Source organism: Lactuca saligna, chromosome 2 (assembly GCF_052625555.1).
Source record: "Lactuca saligna cultivar CGN05327 chromosome 2, ASM5262555v1, whole genome shotgun sequence".
Lineage (NCBI taxonomy): Eukaryota > Viridiplantae > Streptophyta > Magnoliopsida > Asterales > Asteraceae > Lactuca > Lactuca saligna.
This window is the reverse complement of record NC_136418.1, coordinates 134,085,796-134,097,862: the sequence shown is the minus strand read 5'-3', so window position 1 is coordinate 134,097,862 and position 12,067 is coordinate 134,085,796. Positions and strand designations below refer to the sequence as shown.

Here is a 12,067-nt window from a genome sequence, read left to right as displayed (position 1 = left end):
ACTTCTAAAATTATCATTCCCATGTTTATAGGAAAAAACTAAAAGCACAAAAAGTATAAGGACATTCAACATCTAAGCTTCGATACTAAAGAAGTCCTTAAAACACTATACAAGCTGACTTTCGACATTACAGACAAACAAAGATAATTTCGACATCTCACAAACTTCGAACCTCAACAACTAGTAGCTACATTCTATGACCATTTGTCTTCAAGTTAGTTGAACTTCATAAAACAACCGCTACTAGCTTAACCCTATAAGATGTTAGGTAAATCTACCACATGGGGTAACTCCAGTTAATTAGAGTTTATAACCCTCACCGTCCAGACTAAGTATTTAACCGTAAGATTTATCTACCAATCTTACTATCGAGTCTGTAATAGCACCATATCACGGATTCCATAACACATAATTGGGTTTAACAAACCTCTATAATTATGCTATAAAACACAAAATTGTAATATCACAACAAGAGGATACCTCAACTCGCTCAACAGATCGTACCCTCACATTCAAACAACAATTCTCAGATTACTACTCCTAATAGCCATCTCTCCTCTCAAATTCCACTGTGTCTAATAATATTAAATGAACATGAAAGCATCGTTTATATACTTCAAGAGTTTTAGGAATCGCACAGCGACCACTAACTATCGTGTTGCAACAATATGCCACACGTCCAGCCATCTGCCACGTGTCGTCTCCCGTTGCCACATGTCTCACTAACTTGGCACGTGTTTCGTCTTCTCAATACATGTCCCACACCAGACACATTATCATGTCATGACAATCCACACTTCACATCGTGACCTGGTGTTAACTTTCATTGACCATGACTTGACCCAAATCATCGCACCGTGCAATCTACATAATCGCGTTGTGATTTCTAGAAATAGCAAGTTATTTTATAATTTATCATATTCTCCTTCTACATCACACCTTAACATCAATACACCTTCTTTAAACAACTTAAAGCCAACCCCATGCTTTATTGCACATGCTAGCCTTATAAAAAAATTATACCCCTTCGACTAATACGTGTTACGGAAAATGGGTATTACAAATTATTCCCTCCTTACAAAGATCCCGTCCTTGGAAGTGGATAGCGTTCGTCATCTTTTTCTTGGGTGTGACTTGGTGCTTGATTTATCGCATCTTCAATTGAAACGAAATCAAATTCACTAGATAGAATTTAGAAGCAAACACTAAGTCATATGATTATAGTCACATTCAATAGTCAAGACATAAAGTTGGAGTATCTAGGGTTCAAGCCACACATGACTAGAATTGAAACACAAATCTTGAAAATGAAGTTAAAGTCTTACAAAATGAAATCCAAATGTTTCCAAGTGGTAATTGACTCCCAACTCTTCCAAAAAAATCACCCCTAAAGCTCCCAAAACCGAGAGGACAAAAAATGGAACCGGTTGCACACTTTTAAGAAAGATGAAAAACTACTTTTTAACCTACGACCACATTTACATGGCTAGTGTAAATTAACATAGTCGTTTACATGGCTCGTGTAATTGATAAAGTACACTGCTTAAATTGGTTGGGCCTTCAAAGTGTGATGCTCAAGTATCTTCGTTTACACGGCCCGTGTAAACTCAATGTTATAGTTTACATGGCAGTGTAATCCCTGTATTGCCAAAATCTTCAATTCTTCAATATCTTCATCCCCGATGCTCCGCAACTCTCAAAATTTCGTCCACATCTCTTATTCACCTCCTCAAGCAGGATACTACCTCCAAAAATCCTTGAAATATCACAAAAGTGTGTGACTGATATAGCCTCATGAAAAATCCTAAAAAACATGCAAAATGCATGAGTTTAAACCTACATGCAATGCACTTTTATGAAATAAAGCTACAAAATGGGTGCATGAAATGCACCTAACAGTGTTGTTTGTCTTTTGTAAAAAATCTCTTCAAACTTCTAAGAGTTGTGCGGCACAACACACACGCACCACTTTTTTTCTCGTAGTTGTTTGTTTTTTAGAAATCTTCGAAATAAAAAACTTATGTGTGTTTTGTTTGGCGCAATACTTGTATTGCATCTTCCAACATCTTCTTCTTTTTTTATTGTTGAAATCTTGCTGAATTCTTGTTTCACCTTCTTTTTTTAATTTTTTTTTTATTATTCTTGTTGATTTATTTTTTTTTATATTGAATAATGATAATTTCTCACTGGAATATCATTATTTTTTGCAGAAATATCATTATTTTTTGCTGAAATGTCATACATTATTAAATTTTCGGTATTAAAAAACTATTTCCGGTATATAAAATCAGCTTGTTTTAATTTTTAATGTCTGCAGGAACATGCTGATGTTACAAAACAAACACGCTTTTTATTACAGTCTACAGCTATTTGGTTCACCTCTTCTGCTGCAGAGGATTGCAGAGGTGATCCACAAACTTCATAAATTTTTACTTCAAAAAAATAAACAGTACATTAGAAACGATTTTCTACATTATGTGGTGGTCTATTCACGAACGGTCCATAATATCCATAGGCTTTTCGTGCCTCGAGCAAAAAAAACATAATAATGCCCCTATATTTTTAGAAAACTCATATTTAACACAAAACTATATATATTGGTAAAAAATAATCGAAATAAATACTCTTATTCTATTTACCATCACAAAGAGACATTAATAGTGAATAGATTGATAAATAAGTAATAACCATTTAAAAACTCTAATAAACAAAACTTAATATAATCCAATTAAGAACTATAGAGACAACACATATTAGAGAAAAAAAAAAAAAAACCAAAAAACCAAAAAACCCATTTACACCAAACAGGATATAGCAAAAGGCATTTGTAGGAAAAAAAAATTAATGTACTATAATAAAAAAAAAATTCTTGTATAAGCAATTAAGTAATCTAATCTCATTAACAATTACAAAAACTAAAACATGATAAGTATTAGCAAAAGTCATTTGCAAAAGAAAAGCAAATAGCAAAACCCAATCTCCAATTTCTAAATACAATTCCATTTCCAATTGGGTGTTTAGATATCCTGGAGAGTCAACTTGAGTGCTTCCAATTTGAATTCTCACTTACTATTGAGAGACAAAACGAGAGTATGACAATCAAAATACTTTTTATACCCAACTGATTCGACGACATCTTGCAAAACAAACAATAATACATATTTTTTTTCAACAAATTAATAAATCCAAATATCCAATGAATATCATCAAATCATCACAGTTATTTACTTCCCTGAAGCAAACCACAAATATCATACCTCAAACAACAACTAACTACTAATTTTGAACTCAATTAAAGAGAAATCGGAACTATAAACTCCTGATTTTGAACTAAAAAATCCAGCACATATTCGAACACCTACTCCTAAAAGCTTCGAACTCCAACTCATACAAACCGAGAATCACCAAAATACCAAATCAGAATAACGATAAAAATATATGAGAATATGTGAAATCAGAATTGGGTTCCAGAAATAGAAGATTGACAATCTTAGTTCGTTTTCAACTCACAGAAATCCTCGATTAAATATTATAAATAGGAGAATATGAGAAATCAGATTTAGAAATTGAGATTCAATCAATTTAGTGAGTCGACTCTTCGATCTTGTACATAATTCGATTTCTAGGAGTCGATTGGCAATCAACCAATAGAAAATGTCGATTACAGCTCTCAAGGACTTAGGCAGCTTCAATTATTTTGCGCTCCAGATTCATCTCACGTCTGTGTAGATAAAGTAAGTATAATGCGCTAAATTGTTTGGGCCAAACTAATGAATAAACCGATGCCCTCTAAAACTTGATGTCATGGGCCTTAGCCCATCTCGCCCAGCTATTGGCCAGGCCTGGATCTATTTTGTGTTTTCGAAAAACTTTTGTTTTAGTAAAGTTAAGCCAAAAAGATATTTGTTGTGATAAAATGGTTTCCAAAAATTATGTTTGGGGAAAACTAGTATCAATATTGGGTTTTCTGGTTATAGGATCATATTTTGTCTGTTTACTTCATGTAGTTGTTGTTTTTTTCTAAGTTTGCATTTAAACTAAGCACATGAATATTCAAAAAAATAAAATTCACATGTAGCCTCGATTTCTACAGAAATCCATTATCAAAATCAAGAAAATCCAGGAAAAACTATCAACTAGTTCAGAGGAAGAACATGATTCTACATTTCTACTAATCTTTTGTGATATATAATATATTTGCATCGTTTTCCCATAACAAGAACACAACACAAAATTGATTAAAGCATCTTTTTTCTGAAACCTAAAACTATGAACAAAAGATGAAAACACGAGTCAGGCTAACTTTGTACATGAAGAAAGAAACCGATTGTGTACCTATTTGAGATTTGAGGATCAAGAACATCGATCATATCATCACTTTCAGATACCATTCTGCAGACTCACAAGAATGTCATCATCACCATCATGAAATTCCACTTCCCCAACATTTCCTAAACTGAAATTATGTTCACAATCATCATCGTTATCAGGAGAATCGGTAGACGGATTTGTTTCTTGTTGATGTACAAACCCCTCTTTTGTCACTCTGTTCCCAACGCCGGTCACCTTCTTGGTTTTCTTGGCCATCATCTTTATCCTTCTCACAGGTGGCTTCATGGTCGGCTCCGTTTTTACACTTCCGGGAGCTGCATCGACTCCCTCATCCTTAACATCTTTCGCTTTAGTACCTTCATCTTCTTCATCATCGGATATTTGTACAAAATTACCAGTTACAGGACTACGTTTCGCTTCCTGTTTCTTCAAAGGCGCGAAGGGATTCCAATTACAGTACCGAAACCCTAGCGGCGAAAATCCGGCACAGATGTAGTTGCCCTGAGCCAAAACCTCCACCGGAGGCCGATCGATCTCTACACTCGTAAACGCTTTCGAACAATTCTCATTCGGACACATCAAAAAAAGCTCCAAATAAACCCTAGGAAACTCATACACATGATAGCAGTAAGGGCAAACAGTCCAGAACGCGATAACAGAAGTATCCTTGGATTTTTCATCATTCAACAGTCTCTTAAGCGAATCATCATATTCTAGTCTCTTTTCAGGGTTTGACAGGACATACCAAGCATCGCAGACGAGGTCGAAAGCTTTATCGGCGAAGGGAAACTTATTGCTGCTAGGATCTAGAAGCTCGTACAGGTGACTGAATCGTCGTCCGATGAGATCAGAGTCTTGTGACAATCGATCGAGTTGCATGACAGCGTACCAGTCATAGGGGATTTCTGTGGAGAGTGGATTCTTCGAGGCAAGTAAAACGTCGACAACGGCGCGGATTTGGGAGACGCCAGGAAAATTGGGGTCGATTTCGGAAACATGTTGAACATATTCACGGCAGTGGGTGAAATGCTGCAGGCGGAGGAAGTGCTCGGCGACGCGGAGTATAGTCCCGGGATCGGGCAGGGGTTTGGGGACCCTCCCGGCGGCCATCGTACGACACCACCGTTGATCTGCTGCTGTTGATGTTGTTCAGGCGGAGACTAGTATTATGATGGGGATGGTGTCCAGCGCCAGACACTCTCTCACTAGAGGATCGTGGAATCTGAACCGTTGATGAAGGGGTTACGGTGACGGATTGGGTTTAACAGGTGTAGTGGTTGTGGCTCTGTACAGTAACAGGTGATGACGCGCCACCATTATGTTGTCTTTCACGTACACAGGTTGCAAATATTGCAAATCAATATTTGAGTAAATTACACGATTCCTCTAAGTGTTTAGTCTTTATTAAAAGTTGCAGGCTTTATGTTAGATATTAATTATTTGTTTGAAAATTGTTAATCAAAACATTTAGTTATCCAAAAAAGATAACTAATTTTATTTTTAATTTTTGATCATTTGCTTTTTTCTGGGTTTAATATTTTTTTGGTTATTTCTAATTTTTTTTTTTTAACCGGCAAATACAAATATATTAATCTACTTCTAAACTAACACCTAATTCCACCTATATCCACGATGGGACTTGAACCCTCGATCTCAAAGAGGGATTACACCATCTGATACCGATGGGTTAGAAGCCCTTTTGCTTTTTTCTGGGTTATTTCTAATTATGTTTTCCAAATAAATACATTTATTTATGTCCATTTAAAATATTTAATGCTATGGTTTTTCAATCAAATATTTAATTTTATATCTAATATGGTATATGGTATGTAATTACTATTTACTATATCTGTTTTTATTTCTATATAAATGGATTAATACACAAATCTAGTCAATTATATACTTCCTTATTGTTTCTATTTTTGAACCACAAGAACACGGTTGATTGGACGATCTCCATAACCTTTGTTGATGTAATCCTTATTTGATTAAAAGTTATATCATTCATCGCTTTCCACATACAATAAATCATACCATATCAAATACCCACTAAGACATTTTTCTTTTTTGGGCAATTCACTCATATTACCACAAATTCTAGTACTTCAGTTGTCTAATTAAATAAAGGCATCGGAATACCACACCATCTAAAGATCCATCAAGGATCTTTGCCAAAAGGGCACATGCACAATAGGTGGTCGATTAGCTTCTCTTTTAAGTTACATTCACCACACGTAATAGATGTAATATTAATTCCATGATTTTTAAGTGCCAATGTGGCACACCCCTGGCCGATGGCGGAAACACCAGACTATGCGACGTCAGGATGTTGGATCACAGTTATCAGATACATTGAACAAACACACAAAGTTATATCATTAAACATTACTTTTTATTCATTATATAATATTGGGTACATATTTGTCTGAAAATACAAGTATGAGCCTAATACAAAGTAGATAATCAGAGAACGAATGCTTCCAATGGTACTTGTAAGGTTACACATTATGATATGATAAGTCAAACACTACATGCTAACCACCATCGCTAGTACCAAATCTTATCAGCGCCAGCGTGAACCAATGATCTTGGTGAACTTGGGAAACTCATTGTATTGTCTCCATGATGCTTGTTATCACATTTTCTCTTAAGTTACCCATTGTGATTTCAAAACACCAAAATAACGCTCAATGACGTTTTGAAGTTTTGCAAGTCCATGGTTAAATTTTTCTTTATTGGTTAATGCACATTAGCCCTGTCGAAAATACCTATTACCCGAATTACCCGCCCGATTTTTTCGGGTATCGGGTAAATGTTTTCGGGTATTTGGGTAACCCGGTTTTTTTGGGGGTTGGGTAAAGGGTAAGTGTGGGTTTCGGGTATACCCGATTACCCGAAAATTTATCAAACAAATAATGATGCCCAATATCTTTTATTCCTATATGAGTTAATTATCCAATTCCCAAAAGACCAAAACTCCAAATCCCAGCTCCTTGCCTCCCTCGTTCTGTTTTCTCGTCAAAAAACCCTTGCAAGTCACATCGCATCTTCGTTCATCACCGATCAACTCCAGTCGGCAGTCGATCGACCCCGCCTCCTCCCTGGTCGTCCCTGCCTCGTCACCGGTCTTAGTCGTCGCTCGTCGCCGGTCTTGGAATTCAAAGTTTGAAGTTCCAACTTGGCTTGAATGTAAGTGATAACTATCAATTTCTTTTATTTTATAGTTAAATTTCGTGATTTCGTCCATTTACTTGATTATTCATCAATTAAAATTTGTATAGAATTTCAAATAAATATTGAATCAAAATAAGAAGAATAAACTACAATGTGGAGTTCTAATGATTTAGCCACACATGATAATCAACTTTTCATCAATCGTCACCTCATCTCAACAGAGCACCAACAACTTACATTGATCACAAAACCTATCATCTAATCCAAAGTCATACTATATGGGCAAAACCTAGTTCACTGTGATGCCACTAATTAATTACAAAATCATGTTTACAAAAACAGTACACACAAAAGGAAGGAAGGGAAGGAGAGCAATTTTGGTATTGTGTAAAATTTAAAGATTTAAGAGGTTGCTTCTGTTAGATGCAATGTAAAATGAGAAATTACAGACTGTAAATGGCATGAAAGAATGTCATAAGGGATGGGTGAATCAAATATGGTACTGAAACACTCCAACTTATCCTCATAGAATGTCATCAGGGTTATTTTGGTACTGAAACACCATTCTGCATTTTTTTAATTATAAAAAACAATTTATATATTGTTATTTACAAAATCCAAAAAAAACAAAATCTTTTTTTTGTATTTTTATTTTTATTTTTAAGTACCTGGCATTAAGAAGCAAACGGTTGTCCCAAACTGCCAAAGACTCTTTCAACCGACTTGAAGACATAAATTTCAATAAATGAGTTACAAATTGTAAACTTCATATTAAAAATAAGATAATATGTTATCAATTGCCACGTTTAGTAATTGTCATGATTAGCGATTTCCATGTTTCTTTTATAAGGGAAAATTAGGTATATCACTTGAATTGAATAGAACTTTTATTAGATTTGTTGTATATTATTAAAAATAAGATAATATGTTTGTTGCTCACATTTCTATTATATTGTTTATTGTGATTTGCTAATATGTTTTTTTTTCTTGTTTTAGATATCAACAACGGATAACTATATTGAAGTAGAAGATGAGACGATTGAAATTGACAACCTAACTAATGATCATGTTCCACAAGAAAAAGAGAAAAAAACTAAAGAATTCAACCCAAGATCGAAAGTTTGGAAAAAATTTGAAAGGTATAAGGACAAAAAGGGTGTTCAAAAATGCAAATTTAAGCATTGTGGTGGTGGGAATTACAAGTGTGAATCAGGTGTTTATGGGACCAAAAATCTAGGATATCAATTAACTAGATGTAAAGGTTACTTGGCTAAACTTAATGGTGGACAAAAACAACTAGCTTTCCAACATGGTGATGAAAACAAATTGTCAGCTTGGAAATTTGATCAAAATGAGAGTCGGAAAGCTCTAGCTCACATGTTGGTAGTTGACGAACTTCCTTTTAGCTGTGTAGAAGGTGCGGGCTTTAGGTATTACAATAGTGGTAATCAACCATTGTTTAAAGTTCCATATAGAAGTACAAGTACAACGGATGTCTACCAATTGTTTGTAGACGAAAAATAAACAGTTCGTGACTTCATTAAAAAAATGTTGGTAGAATATGTTTGACCACTGATACGTGGACTTCTAAACAACAATCATGTTATATGTGTCTCACCGCCCACTTTATTGATAACGAATGGAAATTGAAAAAAAGTGTTGTGTTTTTCGTCTCAAGAGAGTCACCGTGGGGTTGATATTGGGAAAATGGTTGAGAAATGTTTAATGGAGTGGGAAATAGAAAATGTTTTCACAATTTTTGTTGACAATGCAAGTGCGAATGATGTGGCAATTGACTTCTTGAAAAAAAGTTTTCAAAACTCCAACAAGTGTCTTCTAAATGAGAAATGGATGCACATTCGTTGTGTTGCCCACATTTTAAATTTAGCGGTGCAAGATGGCATAAAAAAGTTGATAAGGTAGTTGAGATAGTTCGATGGGTGGTTAAATGGATTAGACAATCACCTTCTAGAATTCATAAGTTTACCGAGTTTGCTAAGGTTGCTAATCCCGGTATAACAAAACATTTGAAGAGAGATGTGCCAACAAGATGAAACTCCACTTACCTTATGTTGGAAATTTCCCACGCTTACGAAAAAACTTTTGAGAGATATGATCTTGAGGAATTTGATTTTCGGTATGAAATTGAAAAGGCAGGTTTGTTGATACCTTCATCAAGCGATCGGGAAAGGGTTAGGGATGTATGTTATTTTTTAACAACTTTTCATGATGTTAATTTGAGGATTCTCGGGACACTTTATGTGACATCAAACACATGCATTATATATATATATATATATATATATATATATATATATATATATATATATATATATATATATATATATATATATATATATATATTCCATTTGTACGCTCTTAGATGATGCTATTTCCAATTCTAGTCTTTGTGATATTGAATTGGCCATGAAATTGAAGTTTGATAAGTATTTTGGCGACATAGAAAAAATAAATTTATTGCTCTACTTTTCTTTGATTCTTGATCCGAAGAACAAAGTAAAGTATTTGGTTATACTACTTGAGGATCGTTATGGAGAAAAAGGGGGAGGAGGCCAAAAAGAAATATATCATGGATTCTATGTATGAATTATATAATGATTATATTAGAATCCATTCTCCAGGGTCTAATTCAAGTACTGCCGAGTCTACCACTTCAGCATCGATACTAGGGAAACGCCAAACCCCATATTTTATGGCACGTAATCCCCCATTGAGAAATAAACTAAGAGAAAAGATGAAGACGAACATAGTTGAATCAATAGGGGAGTTAGAAAAAAATTTGCAAGAAAGTGTTGAAGACGACTCAGAAATATTTAGTATTCTAGATTGGTGGAAAGTGAATAGTCCAAGATTCTCGATTCTATCATTGATGGCAAGAGATGTGTTTTCCATTCCCATCTCAACCGTAGCTTCGGAATCTGTTTTTAGCACTAGTGGGAGGGTTTTGGATCTGTTTAGGAGTTCTTTGACTCCTAAGATTGTTGAAAGTTTAATTTGTACACAAGATTGGATTCGGGGTAGCATAAGTGACACAATCGATTATGAAAAAGATTGGGAAGAAAATCAACAAATTGACAGAGGTAATTGTTTATCGTTCATTATTTTAGTTATTGTAAATTTAATATCTTTTCTCTTTTAATACTAACATTATTTGACTTTTTTATGTAGAATTGAGCAAGATGAAGTGAAGATGCAAGAAGAACGAGTAGGTGAAAGAAGACGAGTATATTTATGAATATCTTTTGGAACTTGACATGTTATTATTTTCATACTATGTAATGGTTTTCTATGTTCTCTAGATTTAAGACGTGAGTTTTTTGGTAAATGCAAAATACATGCATATACATTGATATCAAATAATTTAAATGGTAGACTTTGGTTGTTATTATTTCCTTAAGTATTTGTTTTTTTAACATCTTATTAGATTTGATTAAATTGTTAAACAAATACTTGATATCTCAAATATTTTTGAGTAAAAAATCTCAATGTTCAAAGTTTAGCATGGCATACTTATTTCATTACATTTATTTTTATGTGCCATTAAAAAAAATAAAAATAAAAATCGGGTAATACCCGAATTACCCTTACCCGACCCATTACCCAAATTACCCGAATCTAATTTGGGTAGGGTAACGGGTAATTTTTTTATATGAAAAAACCCGAATTACCCGAAGCCCGAAAATTTTTCCCGATCAACACCCCTAATGCACATCTTTAACGAAAATCGTCAAGCCAATACCTCACATTACGATACAGGAACATAAATCCTCGAGTGTGTGCATATGCGGAATCACAAAGATAATATTTCCCTGTAAAAATGCAAAACACTAATTAATTTTCAAATAAAGATAAAAATATTTTAAAAAACCAAAAACTTACATGGTTGTGGAAACAAGAATGATGCATGTGGATCGGCTAATGTTTATGATAATATTCTAGAATCATGTGTTACCCCTTCCCAACTAGCCAGAGAAAACATAAATAACATGTTGAAGTCACAAATTGTCAATACGTTTTAGTAACAATAACCCTTACCCCTAGTTCTATATAAATCTTGTCTCTTAGCAGGACCAACAACATGTATCAAAGTTCCATAAAGTGCACCAACCGCTCCTTTGGAAACACGTTGTAGCCTCCTATTATGTCCTCCTGGAATGTTTGGATACGGGTTAAAAGAAGTTGGAAGTATAATATCTTTTGTGAAAAGCAACTTTTTTTTCCAACACTTCATAAAGAATTTATGAATTGTTTGCTTTGAGTATTGAAATCTCCAGTATAATTTGTCTAACCCCACCAGACACCAGAACCTACACCCGACCACATCGAGTCAATAATCCACGACTGTCCTACATGAATATGGTGATATCACCCCTGGTCCTCTCAATTTTCCAGTTTTCCTGTCATACACCCCCAACCTATGCCTCTCTAATCAATTCCACCAGTGGGGAGTCCACGAAAATCCTCATATACGATGTCGTAACAAAAGATCCAGCCGACTTGCGGATCAAGGCGTCCGCCACCACGTTTGATTTACCTGGAT

The 12,067-nt window shown here is 34.6% G+C and overlaps 1 protein-coding gene across 2 annotated transcripts; it reads right to left on the bottom strand.

The window, feature by feature from the left end:
• Positions 1-2,928: 2,928 nt before the first annotated feature.
• LOC145031695 (uncharacterized) lies at positions 2,929-5,703 on the bottom strand. Of its 2 annotated transcripts, none has more exons than XM_078980301.1 (2): positions 4,336-5,703; positions 2,929-3,136 (listed from the first exon to the last, which is right to left on the bottom strand). In XM_078980301.1, the coding sequence occupies exon 1, from the start codon at positions 5,440-5,442 to the stop codon at positions 4,381-4,383; it is 1,062 nt and encodes a 353-aa protein (XP_078836427.1). In that variant the 5' UTR covers positions 5,443-5,703; the 3' UTR covers positions 2,929-3,136; positions 4,336-4,380. The 2 variants fall into 2 exon arrangements, with proteins under 2 accessions (XP_078836427.1, XP_078836428.1); XM_078980302.1 differs by lacking the exon at positions 2,929-3,136 and adding an exon at positions 3,704-3,721.
• Positions 5,704-12,067: the final 6,364 nt, after the last annotated feature.